The following is a 19,676-nucleotide window of genomic DNA, read 5'->3' as shown; positions in this document are numbered from 1 at the left end:
ACGAAAGACTGGGAAATAGCATAACTTACTAACTTGTACCATGCAGTGTGCATGTAGCTCTTTGATGGCAGTTCATAGCTCACTGTGCTAGATTACGATTGGAAATTGTGAACTGCATAATAAGAAAAGAGTCTCTGGCAAAAGCAGGAACACACTGAGCTATGCACAAAACAAAATGCATGGCAGACATTCTTTGCAGCAGGCATATTAACCATCTGGGCTTCCTAAGATGAGTAAAAGCTACCACTGGACAAAAACCCCATCTCTCTCCAGCTGGTTCATAACCACCGGGGTTATCTTGACACTTTTATTGCTGCCTAAAAACTGCTTATTATACAAGGAACTTTGCAGTGCTTTTAAAAATGCTGCCTGCGGACCCCTTGGGAATGTGTCACGGACCCCGGGGGCCCGCGGACCCCAGTTTGGGAACCACTGGCATAGAGTGTTGTGGAGTTTCATAGAGTGGAGTAGAGTAGTGTGTCATTGAGTGACATAGAGTGGAGTGGCATAGAGTTGAGCAACGTAGAGTGGAGTGGCGAGGAGTGGAGTAGAGCAACATAGAGTGAAGTGACATAGAATGGAGTAGAGTGTCCTAGAGTGGAGTGACAAAGAGTGGAGGAGCGTAGAGTGAAGTCACGTAGTGTAGCGTAGAGTGGAGTGAAGTGTCATCGAGGGGAGTGGCATAGAATGGAGTAGAGTGGAGTAAAGTGTCATAGAGTGGAGTGGCATAGCGTGGTGTGTCAGAGTGGAGTAAAGTTGCATGAGTGTAGTAGAGTGGAGTCACAGAGTGTTTTAGAGTGGAGTGTCAGAGTGGAGTGGCATGGAGTGAAGTTGCGCGTTGTAGATATAAATGGTGTCAAGAGTCATTGAATGAAGTGGTGTAGAGTGGAATGACAGAGCGGATTGACTGGAGTGGAGTAGAGTGGCATAGAATGGAGTAGAGTGTTGTAGAGTGGAGTGGCATAATGTGGAGGGGCGTAGAGTGGTTTAGAGTGGAATAGAGTGCGTAAAGTGGAGTAGGCATGCTGTGGTAGTCCGCTGCCATTACAGATAACATATTTTTAATGGAAATTACCATTACATTTACACAGGCATACTGTTTTAGTGATAAAACTATGCAGTGCACAAACAACTATGTGTGGAAATGGCATCACCTAGTATTTTGATTTGTTTTGATCTTTTAAAAATATTTGTTCCCAGGACTCTTGAGAATTAAATGAAAAAATGCTTCATTTGTGACTTCCTAATTATGACGTATTCAGAAATATTTGCACAGTTCATTTACAGACATTTAACATTTGCTGTGTGCTAGTAAAAAGCCTTTCCTTTCACACCTCAGATTGTCAGATAAAGCCTCTCACTTTGAAGTTAAAGGGAGAAAAGTAAACACCAAACTCCCTCCGAAGACAAAGCTTGACATTTGATCCCTGTCTTTGAATGTGCAGTAAATGTGACAAGATTGGAACAAAATCTAAAGGCCTGTTTTCAGACAGTGACCACTTGTGGAAAAATACAGTAAACAGGCAGTTATAAACAAATAAAGCCAGCAAATAGAAAGGGATAACACGTGAGTTACAAAACACAAAGCAATGGGCAATATGTATTCTTAGGTCAACTTTCAGAATGTCCCCAAGAAGTGTTAAGCAAACCAGACAACTGACCTGGTAGGTTTTGAACTGAAAAATCAGAGGCTACCAGACTGGTCTGGGGAGTAGAGTCCACCCCCTCCTCCTCACTATCCCAAACCTGAAGGAACAAGCATTGGCAAATCCAGCAGCTCTCTGCTACTAGCACTATTGGCTTTGTCAATTTCTTTTAGCCATCATGAAAAGCAGTCCGACTGCTGTGCAGCAAAGCAAAACATTAGAAATAGGATGGCCACACTTTTTTGTAATTGCAGGCCAACACAGACAGTGAGACTAGAGAGGGAGGGGGCAAGCAACACCAGGGACAGGTGAAGGAAGGTGATAGGGGCTAGGGCCAGGTCAGACAGTGGAGGGAGAAGCAAGATGGCAGACAGCGGTTGGGGCAAGCAAAACAAGGGACAGCAGAAGGAAAGCGGGAGGGACAAGCAACTCCACAGACCATGGGAGAGAGGGGACAAGGGCAAGAAGGATTGCGGGGAGAGTGGGATGTGGATAGATGGCCGGGAAACCCTTACACCCCATCAAGATAATGCTTCAACTAGAAAGTGGTGCAAGTTGAATTTAAGGGTCGTCCCGAAAGATTAAGCCCATTTGTACTTTTAGGTTCAAGTCTGCTTCAATGCATTCAGTTCTCTACAGAGACCACGTGTTTGACTACAGCTCAGAACTGGACTACAGTGTTTAAGACTTTCAGTCTGTTTTGAGTTTTGCCAGCCATGTAGTTTAAGACAAGGTACTCCATTACACCCTTTCCTCTCTATAACTGAGAAGCAAATTGGCTTATTTCAGGGTGGATCTAGAGGGGGGAGGGAGGGGAGACACCAACACCGAAGGAAGGGAATGGGGAGTGGGTACAACAACGATGAGTGGGGGCGGTGTACGCAGCAATGGGAAAGCCATGAGGAAGCAACAACAATGGGGAGTGCCAGAAGAACAAAACAGTATCTGAATCCAAGGTAAGCTGTGGAAAGACAGTAAAAAAGCAATTATTCAGTACTTGTCCATGCTCCCTCAGAAGGATTAACACACAAAGAAGAATGTGAAACAAGTTCTAAAAAACACAGAAAACGCTTCTTCTGAATGGGCTTTGGGAAGGGCGGGGATTTCTTTGGTGTGCCTATTCTATTTGCCCCTCCTCTTGAACCCGGGTTGTAAGTGCATCAAACATGGCTCTCTACAAAGGATCAGTGCCTTCAACACCAGTAGGTTCACTGAAAGCAAAAGCCTACCAGGTCGTCTGACGGACTCCTCTAAATATTACGGGGCATATTTACAAATGTGTCGCGCAGCACAGCCTAGCACCAACACAGGCACCCTTGCACCATAGTGCAAGGTTGCCTGCATTGTAATGCAGGATTGTTTTTGTGCAGGAAGGGGTATCATCCTGCACAAAAAAAATACCCTGAGGCATTTTCCTCTTTTTATGTGTGCTGCAGAATGCAGCACACATTAAACAGGAAAAAACAAGATGAAATAAACATTTTTCTCCTTGTTATGCCACACCTGGGGAGGTGTAGCAGTTGATAAATACATCAAAATCTATGGGTTTTATGCAGAAACACCATCACAGTACCCATTGAACGCCTCCCTGGGGCAGAGTACCACATCACAGCAATTTGCGCCGTGTTGCGTTACTCTGGATTTATCAAGCCATTCAGGGCCATGCAGGGTGGCCTTGTGTGGCTTGATAAATCGCACCTTATGAGATGTGTTGCTTTTGCACCAGGTGCAAAAGCAACGCAACCCTATGATAAATATGATGAATATGGCCCTAAAGGCATCCATTGACCTGGTGGGCTTCCTAATTGGCCTCTTTGTCTCTGATTGTTTCCAATCTTAATTGTGTCTCATGCAAGTTTCCTTTTCTGGATGCTTTGTGGCTCTTTCTCTCTGTCCTTTCTTTTGCATGTCTTTCTCTGTTTAAGATGGTGTCTATTCCTTCTTGTATCTGCTCCTGTACCTGTCTCTGCAATCAATTCTGTCTGTTCTGCCGGCACCTGCTCCACATGTACCTCCTGTTGCTTGTATCCATCTCAACAGGTGAATATCTATTTCTACGTTTACCTTTCTCTCTACGCAAGCAAGTCCATACCTACTGATGCCTGTTCCTGCATTCCCCTGTGTAACCATCACTGGCTGTAGGGCTTGTTCAGACATGTGCCTGTCTGTTTGTGATTGTATCAAATACTGCCCGAGCCTGCGTGCGTCTTTTTCTGTATTATTGTATCTATTCCAGAAGTTAAAGAGTTCAGACGGGCATACGCGTAAACTCGCAGGGACAGACTACAAGCCTTGAAAAAGGAAGCCTAGGATAAGCTTAAAGAGGCCTGCAATACAAAGAATTGTGCAGACTTCTGGAGAGTAGTTAACCAGACACTTTTTAATGAGAGCACAGTATTAGACAGAACTTTGGTTACACCTGCGCAAAATTGGGAAGAGCATTTTGGTGCAAATAAGTGGGAGATGGCGATTACATGAGGCACACGGTCAAGACTGATTGGCATATAGCTGGGTCCAAACTGGGGTGGCGTGGTGAGCAAAAGAACGATGGATTAAACCCAGATCTTTGTGACTGGGGGTGAATGTTTGCATTGTTCAACATTACGTCCATCTCTTGTTTCTTTTGCTTTTGTCGCCCTAAGTGGGAAGAGTATGCCCAGACGTGGGTCCCGTGCTCACTGTGCCACTGGGTTCAAGCTAGCCTGGCTGATGAAGGGTGATGCCCTGAAACCGGTCCCAGGATGCTTGTTTCCGGTCCAGAGAGGACCTGGCTTGGTAGTTCGGGCTGGACTGTTCCCATGAGGAACAGGGTCAAGACTGATTTGCATATAGCTGGGTCCAAACTGGGGTGGCGTGGTGAGCAAAAGAACAATGGATTAAATCCAGATCTTTGTGACTAGGGGTGAATGTTTGCATTGTTCAGCATTCCGCCTTTTGCTTTTGACACCACCCTAAGTGGGATGGGTATGCCCAGACGTGGGTCCTGTGCTCACTGCGCCACTGTATTCAAGCTAGCCTGGCTGATGTAGGGTGATGCCCTGAAACCGGTCCCAGGATGCTTGTTTCCAGTCCAGGGAGGACCTGGCTTGGCAGTTCGGGCTGGACTGGTCACATGAGGCACAGGGTCAAGACTGATTTGCATATAGCTGGGTCCAAACTGAGGTGGCGTGGTGAGCAAAAGAACAATGGATTAAACCCAAATCTTTGTGACTGAGGGTGAGTGTTTGCATTGTTCAGCATTCAGTCCATCACTTGTTTCTTTTTATTAAACTTACCTGCCCTGCAGCAGGAAATACTGTCTATTTTGAACTGGAAGAGGTGAGGAAAAGTATAAAGGGGCAAAAACTTTGTTTTGGGGCATACCTGGGACTCTGACCACACGCCACACGCCGCCGCTGGGGCCCACACGCTGCCTGTTCCCCCTGCCGCCGGTGATTTCCTGCTTCACGGCCGCCGGGGAACTACAGCTCCCAGCAGGCCGAGCGGGTCACTTCCTGGCCCAGCGCGCCCGGAGGCGCAGAAAAGGAGGAGGCTCCCACTGAGGAGCGGGGGCAAAAACTTTGTTTTGGGGCATACCTGGGACTCTGACCACACGCCACACGCCGCCGCTGGGGCCCACACGCTGCCTGTTCCCCCTGCCGCCGGTGATTTCCTGCTTCACGGCCGCCGGGGAACTACAGCTCCCAGCAGGCCGAGCGGGTCACTTCCTGGCCCAGCGCACCCGGAGGCGCAGAAAAGGAGGAGGCTCCCACTGAGGAGCGGGGGCAAAAACTTTGTTTTGGGGCATACCTGGGACTCTGACCACACGCCACACGCCGCCGCTGGGGCCCACACGCTGCCTGTTCCCCCTGCCGCCGGTGATTTCCTGCTTCACGGCCGCCGGGGAACTACAGCTCCCAGCAGGCCGAGCGGGTCACTTCCTGGCCCAGCGCGCCCGGAGGCGCAGAAAAGGAGGAGGCTCCCACTGAGGAGCGGGGGCAAAAACTTTGTTTTGGGGCATACCTGGGACTCTGACCACACGCCACACGCCGCCGCTGGGGCCCACACGCTGCCTGTTCCCCCTGCCGCCGGTGATTTCCTGCTTCACGGCCGCCGGGGAACTACAGCTCCCAGCAGGCCGAGTGGGTCACTTCCTGGCCCAGCGCGCCCGGAGGCGCAGAAAAGGAGGAGGCTCCCACTGAGGAGCGGGGGCAAAAACTTTGTTTTGGGGCATACCTGGGACTCTGACCACACGCCACACGCCGCCGCTGGGGCCCACATGCTGCCTGTTCCCCCTGCCGCCGGTGATTTCCTGCTTCACGGCCGCCGGGGAACTACAGCTCCCAGCAGGCCGAGCGGCTCACTTCCTGGCCTAGCGCGCCCGGAGGCGCAGAAAAGGAGGAGGCTCCCACTGAGGAGCGGGGGCAAAAACTTTGTTTTGGGGCATACCTCGGACTCTGACCACACGCCACACGCCGCCGCTGGGGCCCACCCGCTGCCTGTTCCCCCTGCCGCCGGTGATTTCCTGCTTCACGGCCGCTGGGCAACTACAGCTCCCAGCAGGCCGAACGGGTCACTTCCTGGCCCAGCGCGCCCGGAGGCGCAGAAAAGGAAAAGGCTTCCTCCGCGTCGCGGAACGCGCGCGGGACCGCGCCGGGCTAAGCCCGGGCAAAGGGCGGGCCCTCTGTGGCCCTCAGAGGCCAGAGGAGGCTGGGACGGGCTACCCCCCTTGGTCTTCAAAGAAGAGGTAAAGCCACTGATTGCCCACTCCACTGACTATCACATCTGGCTTGACACTGTTACCCATACCTATAAGGGAGTGGTTACTCAATATATCCCCCTGGTTGAACTTATGCCCTAAGATACTAGACGGGCATGCTATCGTCATTGTGGTACAAATGAACAAATAGTACAGTTGTTTGTTTTGTTTTCTATTACATTGCTCACCTTAAACATACCCCTACCAGCATGGATCCCCCTACTAAAACATCTAGTACAGCATCTAATCCCCCTTGGCTAGACGACTTAAACAGTATGTGTAATATCAGGTACACCCTTGTTACATCACCCTACCTGGTATCTAACGCCAGTCCGCTAGCTCACAGCGTTAGTACACAGGGGCTTTTACCGACTCCCATAAAATTAAATGCAAAAAATACAACTCCCGTTAAGGCCACATCTGGTAAAAGGAAACATGACGGGGTTGGAGAAAGTGGGTCCCAAACCAAAACATCAAAACTGCAGAGTGTGTCATCAGATTTAAACCCGCCTGTTAACATGGCTCTGTTAACTCCAGAGATGGGCAAAAAACTAGATGACCCAGCATCCTCTCCCCAATTGGTTTTACTGACCATGATTGAACAGTTGATCAAAACTATTATCCATCCCCTGATCGACAAAATTAACATCTTGGGGGACAGACTAACGGGGATTGAGGAAATTGTTAAACTCAATCAGGCATACACAGTAACATCTAAGTGTTCACCCCAGGCTGGTCTTCCTAATTTGCCCAAACAAACTATGCAAAACACAGTTCCCCCAACACAAGTAACAGTCTCCACTACTGTGTGCCCACTTGTCCCTAAAGCACTACCCATACCTGCCTCAGATCGCAATATTGAGCCTAGATTAAAAAGTACTAAGACACCTCGTATTAATCTTCCCCCAGAGGCCGCTCCATTCGTGTCCATCCTGTCGGGGGTTCTTCCCCTGAAACATGGAAAATCTGAGAGAACCAGCGATTTGCTAAATAAAGTTAAGTTCTGGCTATCGAAAAATAGACCCTTACCCCACAACCTCGATGGCAGGATAGTCAGCGTGAGGAGAGTGGGATGGTTGGGTCCCCTTCGAAAAGATATCTGCGGGGATCTGATTCTAATCAGATTTAGGAGCAGACAAGTTGTCCCCTATCTCCAGTCTTGGCAGCCCCAAGAAGGTGACGGTCCTATAACAACTTGGGACCTACATGACTTTTATCCAAGTGAATCATATACCCCCTTCCGGAAACAAACTGCCGATCACAACACTAAGCTGGGTTATAGATCCTGCCCACCAAATGAGCGCAGTTTCCCCTCTTTTAACTCTTTTCCGCATAGCCTTTTTAAGTATAGCAACCTACCTCAATTTAACCCTTTCACCCCATATAACAACTGTCAATATTAGGCGGGTGCATGCCATGTAAAATTCATAGACATTAATAACAACTGGGTCAGCTAATTTTACTTAACCTAATGAGATTATGTTCCTTTTAAAATGTATGTTGTTTGTTAAATTATGACTGTATATTTTTTAAATTGTATGCTTTTATGGTTTGAAACAAAATCGAATAAAGCTTAATGAAAGAGTATAAAGGAATTGTTACATGGAAGGCGCTGGGCCCAGATAGAGTCCCAGGTGACCATTTTAAATCATGCGTAGATCTATGGGCCCATTTGATCACTCAACATTACGCAGCTTGTGCTCACATTCCCTTTTCGTGGAAGTAATCAATTCTAGTACCCATTTTTAAAAAAGTGAACTACGCTGGCCCAGCGTGCTACCATCCGATCTCTTTGATAGATACAGAAGTAAAAGTGTAGGGTAGGGTCTTGTTGAAGCGACTAACAGATTGAGCCAATGATAATAACATTCTGTCAGAGATTCAATATGGATTTAGCTCAGGACAAGGCATGATAGAACAGAATTTGAATTTATATCTTTTAATTAGCAGAAATACAGTGGCCTAAAAATAAGGTATTTATGTAGCCTTTATGGACATCAGCACAGCCTTTGATACAGTGGTAAGATCTAAGTTGTGGGTTATGCTGTGGGACATGGGGATGGAGAAAGCCATAGTGGCGTTCTTGCACAATTTACATACGGGGCTTGAAGCAACTGTAAGATTTGCCCATCTGGAGAATGCACTGACCACTTTCATATAGGAAGGGGGGTCTGCCAAAGATGTATTTTAACTCCTTTCCTTTTGTATTTTATATACAAATCAATTTGACCGTTTTTTAAGGGATCGTTGCATAGATGCCCCGAGGAAAGGACATAGAACGGTTCCCGCTTTGTGGTATGCGGATGATTCCGTTCTTATTTCCCAGACAGCAAATGGCCTCCAACTTCTACTAAACCATTTTCATTATTATATGGGGTTAAAAATCAATTATTCTAAATCACATACTATGACATTAGGACCCAGAGGCACTAAGACTAGAAAATATGTAATAAAAGATAATACTATAGGCAAGGTGGATAGGTTCAGCTACTTAGATATACTGTTGGAGGATAGATCATCCTGGAAGCAGTTACTCAAATTACACATACAATCATATAATAGGATTACTTTTATTATCAATGCTTTTTCTAGGCGTTTAGGCTATAGTCACATAAAGTCTATATTATGCCTTTATAATGCTAAGTGTGTCCCAACGGTTACTGATGGGGCACAAATCTGTGGACATAAATCGGCCATTTCAATACAAATGGCAGAAAATAAATATCTAAGGAAATTCTTATGGATCCCACAGATTGTCCCTGCAGAAATAGCACACGAAGAGTTAGGGACAGGTTATATAGTGGACTATATACACTTGTGACCTATTTTTCTATGGTGCTCTATACGGACAAAAAAAAATTCGATTTTAACAGATCAATATTAAGAGATTGTTTAACCCCTTGGCCGCTGCGGTAATTCTGCCGTGGCGCTGGAGGGAGGGGGGCCTCGCGGCGCCGCCATGCTCATGACGGAACCACTCCGTCACGAGCCACGGGCGCGCTGTGCTTGTGACGGAGTGGTTTTGTCACTGCCCCGCCAGCTCAATAAAACAGCCACGCAGGCGCGAAATTGACGCCACGTAGGCGGGGAGGCCGCGCAGTGACGGAACCACTACGTCACCAGCACAGCGCGTCCCTGGCTCGTGATGGAGTGGTTCCGTCACGAGCACAGAAGGGGTTAATTTGAATTAAAGCCTGTGTATACCATGGCTGAGCTATATACACAATGCTATGGTAAAATCAATTGATAAAATTGAATTTTATTTAACATTGAATATGCTGATTAACCACAGAAGGTTTATAACATATCTTCATTTGAACATGTTTCTGCAACTTGTAGCAGGCTGACATAAGCCACAAGACCCTCCCATATGTTCATGTGATAAGTACTCTGTACTGGACACTTTACATATTGTATTCATTTGTCCTAAAAGGGCCAATTTACGACAAAAGTACATTCAACCATTACTTGGACATAAGAATTTTTTCCAAGCAAAAGCTGCTCTCTTATGCCCACAATTTTAAAATAATTTTACTGTTTGATATTATGTTTGAGATTCTTAATAGCTGTGTACCATGCCTATGCTTGAGGCTGAATCCATATGGAACATATTATATGAAATTATATAAATTGATGTGCTCATTATACTTTTATGATTGTTTTTACTGCACTCTTATGATTGCTGAAGTCAATCGACTAAAGCAGGGGTCTCCAAACCGGTCCTGGAGGGCTGGATCCATGCCAGATTTTTAAAATAACTACATGTATCTCAATGGGGATATCCAAAAAATCTGGCATGGATCCGGCCCTCCAGGACCGTTTTGGAGACCCCTGGACTAAAGTAAATATTGATTGATTGAATATAGAGATGACTGTTCCATACAAGCATACACTGAGTCCCTAAAAGCTCAACTACAAACAGCTACGTCAGTGGTTGGTTTGAAGACAGGTATGTGTATAAGCCAGAAAGACATTTTTATTGGCCCCTTTCCAATACAAACTCTCCATTTTGTCATCAGATCAACAGGTACACCTATATGTTCAAATGGTCTGTCCACTGGTTTGTCTAATTAAAAAAATTCTAGCAATTTCAAAGAAAAATAAAGTGCATTGGTGAGAGCGTGGGGCTGGTTCCTACCTAAAAATATAATTCAGTTTAGTGCATCTAATATAACAACCTTTGCCATCATTCCCTCATCAAGAAAAACACTAAACGAAGTTAAATAGCCTACCTTTCATTCTAACCACGTCTTTAGCTTGTACTAGCATTTCTGTGGCACCCATACAATGAAAGAACACGAGGGAAAACGTGTAGGTTTTAGCACCAGGGGTCCCTTACAGGGGTTATTTTGTAGTCTGTGATCTAAAGGAGAGAAGAGACCTGGTTAAGAGTTTTCTCAACAGGCAATGTGGGTCCAGATGCCTGGATCTAATGTGGCGTAGGGAGAACAGTTGAGGGTTCCTCCCAGGGAATTGTTTGGAAAAGTTAGTCAGAAAAGTCAAATAGAGCAGTGGTTTCAACAGATTATTCCAACAAACCAGGCCCTCTTTTTCAGATGTAGATCAATATGCATCGCTATGTGATCCAGAAGATCTGTCAGCATACAATCCGATCCAACCGTATTGGACTCTTCTTCAGCGTTTAAGGTACTCGGTACAGTTGTGAATTGCCGGGACGTATACAAGCCATGGTCCAGTCTTACCAAGAGAGCCTATTTCAGCGGTGGATCCAGTCTTATCACTCATCTTCAACAGGGAGAGGTGGACGTAGAATGCCTTACTACCCAGAGGAGGTGCTAGGGGCATGAGCAGGTCAGACCGAGCAGCACATCTTTATCTATTAGTGTTACGACAGCATGGCTCTGTGGAGCGGTGTGCTGACTGTTGGGTTCGGAATGACCAGAAGGTCCACAAAGCATTGTCATTGTAACCAAGGAGAGCATATCTTGCCATGCATAGACCCATCCCCTGGTTGGGCAGTGGTGTCTTTCGGCTGCTCAGGCAGTTGGCCCGAAGATCTCAGTTGGAGAGCCGTCATGCAACATAAACCTCTGCCGCAATGCAAGATGTATAACTACGGACCATCCGGGCATGGGTGCAGGTGCCAGTTGCAGCAGGGTTGTCGGGAGGGTGTGGGAATCGGCCAGGGGGATCCGGAATGGACAAAGCTTGCCTTTTCTAGGTGCCCTCCAGGAGGGGTTCACATGCCCGAGATACTGAACTGACTGCCATAATGGGATCTTCCTCCTTTTTCAGCAAAGGGCTGGAGGGAAACTGTTAAACAGAGAAAGTGGCTACATGATCGTCCCATACTCTTCGTTCCAATCCAAAAGCAGTTATCACAAAATTGGAGAAGATGACTCTGGGAAGAACCAATCTGTATGTGGCGTTGAGCAAAAGGCAGATCCATGGGTGGCTCACAAGGTATATAAACGAGGCTGCTCAGCTAGTCAGTGAGATCCTGATGGACTATGAGGGAATGCACAAGACAGACCCTTTTATTTTTACAGAGGGGTGGGACATGACCCCCCCAACCAACAGGAGGAGTCCTCTGAATAGTCGTCCCTTGAACTGACGCCAAAAGGAATATTTGTACCTGGAAAAAGACTGGGCCCAGGCAGTTGTTCCACTACAGAAATTGGGAGGTAAATGGTTATGTATGAATAAAAGACCACTAACCATAGAGCTAAGAACATGAAGCAACTGTTGCATTATAATAATGACCAGCAAATAAAGCGCAACTTCCGAAGAATGCAACTGTTGCCTCTGTGCTAACCGCCAAAGGTAGACAGGCTGTAGGATAGTTTCTCCAGCTTGGGACGTGCTGTAACTAGCACATCAACTCCTGAGAAGTGCTGGCAATTAACCTATATTATTACAGAGCAGTTTGACTGGAAAGTGCTAGTGCTCAATCACTGAAAATAGGCCATCTTCTGCTCAGATTTGCCTGCACTTTCCCAACAACCCATTAGCAGCCATGCTGAAAAATGTTTCATCGTTTTCTAACAAATTCGACAGTCCTCGTGAGAAGTGCGGGTGCTGCATCAATGCCCATGCAAGTGCAAATGTGTATCATTTCAGATCTAGAGGGTGAGAAGATAGCCAGTCTGCACACATCACATCTTTAGCATGTCACCTGTAACTGCTAACCAGGGCTGTATCCAAAAAGAAGTGGAGCAGAGCGACTTACACTGTCCCATAAATGTCTAAAAGTACCCGGTTGAGACCTGTTAATATTACGCCTGAGAGGATCTGAATTGTTTTGGCTTAGATTGTGGGGTTTTAAGTCCAAACTTCAAACCCGCTGCTTCCAAGGACCATCTTTAATGAACTATGGGACCGGAAAGATCCTAAATAGCTCATAGCTCCCCACTGTCTCCACGGGATACCCCCACCCGACCCAATAACTGATGCAGGTGACCGGGCAATTCATCGATGATGCACTGAATGGTGAGGTCTACTGCAGCCCCACTTTAAATTACGCTGACTGACTTCTGTTAACATGGCCCTTTTGTGTGTTTATTCCTTTAAATGAATGATGTCTCCTACCTTAAAGTTTGTTGCAGTCGCCTTAATGATCACAAACATCAGAACAAGTGTGAATGGAGAACTGTGATCATGACTAGTACATTGGTCCTTAGGGTTACGCATATCTGAGCGCAAACACCTGTGTTTTAGACAAATGAAGAGCGCGAGAAGGAGGATGGCCCACATATGTCTTCAACAGACACTCCCTGGAGTGAATGCACGAGTTTCTAACAGAGAAGCGTCCCTGGGCTAACTGTATGTGACGTCATACACAGCCACGAGAACGGCGTAGACTTGCTGGAAGTAACGCAAGTTTGCCGCTAAACAGAAGGGGGGGGGGCTCTGAAGCCAGTCATCTAGACCAGGCCTGAGTGTACCCTGCCCAGGTACCCTGTTGAATATGCATTTGAGTGCTGTCTGTTTCCTCTAGGCTTTGACTAGACCTAATACACTATTGAGTTTCTGCTTGGCTGCTATACTACTGGTCCTGAACCAGCTTAAGGATTAAAGAGATGATGACCGAGCGCTCTAAGAATCCTTCTCTACCCATCACCAGAGCCCAGACGAGGGCTGCCCAAGATCAGCCTACAGGTGCAGGTGAGCTGAGGAGTTGATCTTCCTGGCAAGCACCCTCCCTTAATGCCAACATCTGATTGTTTCACCTTTGTGGGGCTGCTTACCTCGCCTTATGTCAATACCCACTACACCCCATCTGGTGTGGAACTGAGCACAGGCCCATCGCTAAGCACACAGGCCTGGGTGACATCAAAAGGGTCACTGAGCTGCACGTGGGGTAGACTGGCCTCATCTGGTCTGCCCTGATCTAACAGGCTCACTAGCCAGCCACACCCAAAGCTTGAGAAATGCCCCAAGTGATGCTTGTGTTTGTTCTTCATTCTTGGGGGGTGTCAAACCCTAGGTTTACGTGAGAGCCAGGACTCAGTCCTCTCATGCTCATTATCAAGATCAAGCCTCCCCGGCCATGGAACCCTTGATCTAATGTAACCAAGAACACGGGGTCACACGCTAACCAACTATAAAGCACCAGTGAAAACCCATTACCACAAATAGAGCAAAAACCCATTAATGCCAAACTAAAGGATCTTGCGATGACTTTATCAATTTCTTAAAATTTCCCACAGGTTACACGCTTTACACGCATTATTTTGCGCTTTACTCGTAAGCTTACCTATGGTCGTAGTTATCTTGTGGGCACAGACAACGTACCAGCTTGTCCTTTGAGCAGCCCAAGCAGTGCTTAATTTGAGCTGGTGGTTTCCGGTGCTCGGCACTAGCACTTCATTGGTTTCTGGTGCTCGGCACCAGCCCTTATTTGCCATAACCACACTTATGACAGTCTGCCACATGGCGGTGCTGCTCATCTAATTTATAGATGAGCAAAACAATCAATCAATCAATCAAGCATTTGTAAAGCGCACTACTTGCCCGTGAGGGTCTCAAGGCGCCACGGGGTGGGGAGATGCTGCTACTGTTCGAAGAGCCAAGTCTTGAGGAGTCTTCTGAAGGTCAATAGGTCTTAGGTCTGCCGTAGGCGGATGGGGAGGGTGTTCCATATCTTGACGGTGAGGTCGAAGAATGATCTGCCACCGCCGGTTACACTTCGGATGAGGGGGACAGCGGCGAGGGCGTGGTCGGCAGAGCGAAGCTGGCGGGCGGGGGTGTAGAAGCTGAGTCGGCTGTTGAGGTATGCTGATCCCGTCTTGTGCAGTGCCTTGTGTGCGTGGGTGAGGAGCTTGAAGGTTATCCTTTTGTTGACGGGGAGCCAGTGCAGGTCTCTCAAGTGGGGTGTGATGTGGCTGTTGTGATGGTTGTTTATGAATACAATATACATTTAAAAAAATACTTATACCTGCCTACCCAGCCATTTCTTTAGCCTTGAGGAACTGGGATAATCTGATCTGTCGCACTTGCCCGTGAGAGAGATGGTTAGTTGTTTTGGTATCGTCATTGGCAGTGATGAAAGAGCAATGGATGTTGGAAGCTGCAGTGGCCTACTGGTAGAGGCCCTTACATTTATTATTTTACAGATTAGGCACTGCCAAGGAGGAAAAACTGACTAAATTTTTTTTTTAAAAAAGTACAGCATTGTATTTTCTATAGCAAAACTGAGTAGAAATCTGTAGTCTGCATTTTGTGATATTCTGTGATTTTCAAGGTTTTTTATCTAATTATTCCAAGAATGGATTTGTCTTATTTAGCCTATTTGTGTAGCAGAGTCTCCTACCTAAGTGTAAGTGGTTGGGATAAAAATCTGCAATACTGGCTTTTGCACACAACTATCCAACCGCACCACATAGAAATTCAAGAAGTGCAGCAGTTATTTGGCCAAAAATATTGGAACCTGTTGACTGCCGTTGAAAATTTACAACCACAATAACACACAGAAGAACTGCACAGAACACCAAGCCTTGTAGAACTCATGAAACTTCAAGCACATTTTTATTTTGCAGATTTCAGACTCAAATATTGGATAATTTTGCCATTACTCTTCCCTAAACCACAACACTGGCACATTTTTGGGAGGAGTGTGGTAGTGATATTTTCGGATTTTGTGCACTTTCAAATACAACACATTTGCCCAAATGGGAAAATCACATTTTGGGAAAAAACAGAAAATGAATAAAGAGATTTTCGCACACAGATGGAGAAATAGAAGCATGCACTATAACAGAGAACATATTACCGGAATCCGCCCTCAATGGAAATGAAAAAAGCATGTTTCAGGGAACTCATTACAACAATTTGGGTGTACCACTGAGATCAATGAGAATCGTACAATATATAGAAGGTTAGGGATGAGCTAGGATTACTGTCAGGTTCTGGAATAAGAATTGTGGCTACATTTAGGGCTTTTGTGAGGGTAACAGGGAACTGACCTTGTACAATAAAAACTGAGGCTCATGTACAGGGCTGTAATGCCCTTGAGACAAAATTGCTCTATATACAATGCAACAAAAAAAAGTTTACATTGAAGGATAACCTGAGGATTAGAGTAGTGATAACGTTGTGGGAAGTGTTAGGGGTGAACCAAAAAGTATCAGTAGGGGCTGAGGTTAAAAAAATGATAAGCGTTAGAGAAAGTTAATTGCTTAGGACTGAGGCCTGGTAATGCTTATGGTTGGAGCAATAAAACGTTATGATGTAGGCTGGGATGTGGGGAAGGTTGGGGATAGTGAGTTAGAAGTGATATGTAAAAAACACAATTTATCCTGGAAAACGTCGTTGTTGCAGCAGATAATCTAATGTACGTCAGAAGAATTCATGTGAAGGGTCCAATTTAAACGAGATTATGTCATGGTTATGTTTCTTCATTACATTTTTGTGGAACACGTCATAACGAAGAATCTAAGCTACCCTTCTCCCTTGCAAAGACATTTGCTGCCACTAGTGGTAACATGTTCCCTTTAAATGAGGCACTCCAGTTGGCTTCTTAGCATTGCTGTGCCCTTGCCACTGGATTCAAGCTAGCATGGCTGATGAGGGGTGATGCCCTGAAACCGGTCCCAGGATGCTTGTTTCCGCTCCAGTGAGGACCTAGCTTGGCAGTTCGGGCTAGAGCGTTCCCATGAGGAGCAGGGTCAAGACTGATTTGCATATGACTGGGTCTGAACTGGGGTGGCGAAGTGAGTTAAAGAACAATGGATTTAACACAGATCTCTTGACTGGGGGTGAATTTTAGATTGGCTCTAGATTCAATTGGGTCTTGTGCCATTGACAGTGGTGTAACAAAGGCCCCAGCAGGCCCTGCAGTGCAGGGGGCGAGCTCCAGGGGGCCCCATCAGCAAAGTACCCTGGCTGGAGAACTCCTGAGTAAGTCCAGAAGGGGGCACGCCATGTATTTGGATGGGGGCCCCCTCAAGCTTCATTACGCCACTGACCATTGAGTCACATCTGGGTTGATTTCACAGTGCAAAATTGATGACTCTTAATTACTTTTAATAGCAGAGACGGTAACGTGGCTTCTCCTCAGGCCTTTACCAGCCCTGAGTCTTGCGCAGCACTGGAACAGGTCTGTTGGATAGTTCCAACCTTCTTCTCGCCTTGTGTCTAGCAACTGACGTGCAAACAGTGCATTTAGGCTTATGTACTTAGCATGTGGATTTATCCACTGATGATAAGAGTGCATGTAAAATGCAAAAGGAGGATCTCTCTCTGTACACATATGTCACCACCACGAGTACAAGTGTTGCAAACTAAAGTACCAAGGTTTAAAGATGCAATGAGAAGAGCCTGTCTCTGCATTGGGGCACAAATTGACCAAGTTGTTTATCCCTAAAGAGTAAGTGATGCAGCAGAGAGAGCTGCTGATTCTAGGCGGGTACATGAGTCAGTAGCACAATTTTAGTGTTAAGTTAAATCACCCATTTTGTAACCTTCAAAAGCAGTACCACAATCCGTGAATATCAAACCTCCCACACGGCCTACTTTTTCCGACACCTGCTCAGCTGCACAACCTCCATGATAGCGGATGTGACGCAGACCACTATGTTGATGCCGGCAGTAAATGCTAGAGTGGCCAGGGCCATCTGCTTATCGGAGCGGCCAAAGATGGCGCACTCCACATTCTCAGGGCACAAGTCAGCCCAGCATGGAAAGGTGTGAGGGAACACTTTGGGCAGTTGCAACACAACCAGAGCACACAGGAAGACTACCTCAATGCACAAGAGGAAGAGTATGCAAGCAATGTGCAAAATAACAACGGATGTGCTCTGCGGCGGCACCGGCGTGGATGATTTGGCGGCAGCCTCTCTAACAGGATCCATCAGTTCAATGTCCTTCTTCTGTGAAGCAGCCTTGCGGGAGCCTCGCTGGACCAGGCGCATGAGCAGCACTGGCACAACGCCAGCCAGGAAGCTGAAGCTCCAGAGCGGGGACAGTGGGACATCAAAGTGATTATTGAAGCAGAGGGTGGTGCAGAAGGCACTCATTGAGTGGTTGCAGGTGAAGTCAGGCTTCAGAGAGGACCAAGGGTTGTCGGCTGTGAAGAGGGCGACCAGCCGGAGACTCAGCAGGGCATACCAGAGCACTGGGCCTTGGCTGTCGCCCATCGAGGCCAATGAGGGTTGGAAGAGGCGCACCAGGCTGGTCACAATGGCTGCCATCTACAGAGAGAAACAACATCAGAGACAGATCAATCACAGCAAGACATCGACCGCACAACCCATGAGAAGATAATAATAAAGCAATACAATTTACTCACATTCTTAATTTTTTCCTTCAGTCTTTGACTTAATGCATGTGCAAGTCTAGTTCTTGCCACTCTTTTATTAAATATGAAATCTGCAAAAGTTCCATCCTGTGTATCTTTTAAGCACGACAGAGTAACGTTTACTCATGTGACGAGGCATGGATAATCCGCGATTACACCACCTCAGCTATCTAATTTTTTTATTCTTCTTGCCATTCATTTTGTCAGCGTCTATGGACAATACATTAGCATATAGAATTTTGCCCTCAGATTGAACACATTTTCTTTATTGTTCGTTAACTACCTAACTAAACCTGGTAGCCACAAAATGTTGTTTGGTCATATTTGACCTCTAAGTGTGAGGGACCTGTTGGTTAAATTAACTAGCAATTTACAAAGCAAATTAGTCCCGCCTTGTCATCCAAATAATGATGCTTCATAACTTCCAGTGTAGCAATATGTAACGGATGTACGTTGTTACAACGCATGCTTTTAGCACGCATGCTGTAACAACGCAGTTTTTATAACGCATTCTTTTACAACGCATAATACAAAGGGGTGTTGGATAGTGAATATTTTAATTTACTATTCCAACACCAGTCCCCGTTGACACTAGGGAAGGTGTTGGATAGTAAATTAAAAGTATTCCCTATCCTTGAGCGCCCCCCAGAGTCATGTGTTGTAATAGAATGCGATTTAACAACCGCGTTGTAATAGCACTGCGTGCTAAAAGTTGCGTCGTAAACGACGTTCCCCATATGTAACTTGTACCCATAATTATAATTCACGCATCAATTCAGAGCTGAGAAATCTACCCCGATATGACAACTTTAGAGTATTTTCATTGTTTTATCATACGGGGTGAAGGCAGCGGTCCAAACAGTGGCAGCTCTTTCGCTAAGGCAGAGGAGCACCACCCCACTGCTCTTTGAGCAGCGCTAAAATTGAAAAATAAAACAATAATACCTCAATGTTATTATAATGTAATTTTCTGTACTGAGACAGTTTTACGGGGCGGGGCTGGGCTGTCATCACAGCCAGCAAAGGGAGGAGTGGTGGGCACTTAAGTCCGCATAATAGTTTGGATATTCGTCTTGAGCTGGCCAAACAGTCATGCGCACTTAGTATGTTCTCCACCCGGCCGCATTGCACAGTCCCTGTCTGAGAGTTGAACCAGGGCCCTCAGACCAATCATGACGCTGCTGTCATGCTGGAGACAGCAGCGTCGTGATTGGCTAGGAGAACCTGGGAGACTGTGTGCTTCCTTGCATGGTGGACAAAACAGCAGAGAAGATTTTTTTTCCTCTAACCTGCCCCCCCTCCCTGCCACCATTCTCTAGTAGCCACCCCAGGGTCGAAATGCATTGAAAAAAGTATAGAACTGTGATCATGTATGCAACGTGGTGGGGGTCAGGGAGCGTGGGAGCAGGGTCAAAGGGGTGCCTAAAAAGAGCAAAATATTTTGTACCTATTCTATTGTTTGTTTATCTTTAGGTACTCTAAAATAAAACAAAGCGCACCTTAAATGAAAAATAAATACAACTTAAAAATAATC

The 19,676-nt window shown here is 46.3% G+C and overlaps 1 protein-coding gene across 1 annotated transcript in view; it reads right to left on the bottom strand.

Moving 5' to 3' along the window:
* Positions 1 to 15,353: 15,353 nt before the first annotated feature.
* Positions 15,354 to 19,676, bottom strand: part of LOC147703723 (gap junction beta-5 protein-like) — a 48,740-nt gene continuing 44,417 nt past the window's right edge. Inside the window, exon 2 of the mRNA XM_086932068.1 lies at positions 15,354 to 18,035. Within this exon, the coding sequence (XP_086788194.1) occupies positions 17,355 to 18,035 (681 nt within the window). The 3' untranslated portion in view covers positions 15,354 to 17,354. The remainder of the gene's footprint in view (positions 18,036 to 19,676) is intronic.

The sequence above is a fragment of the Lissotriton vulgaris genome, chromosome 7 (assembly GCF_964263255.1).
Source record: "Lissotriton vulgaris chromosome 7, aLisVul1.2, whole genome shotgun sequence".
NCBI classification, from domain to species: Eukaryota; Metazoa; Chordata; class Amphibia; order Caudata; family Salamandridae; genus Lissotriton; species Lissotriton vulgaris.
The sequence above is the reverse complement of the archived record's forward strand: the minus strand, read 5'-3'. Positions and strand labels throughout refer to the sequence as shown.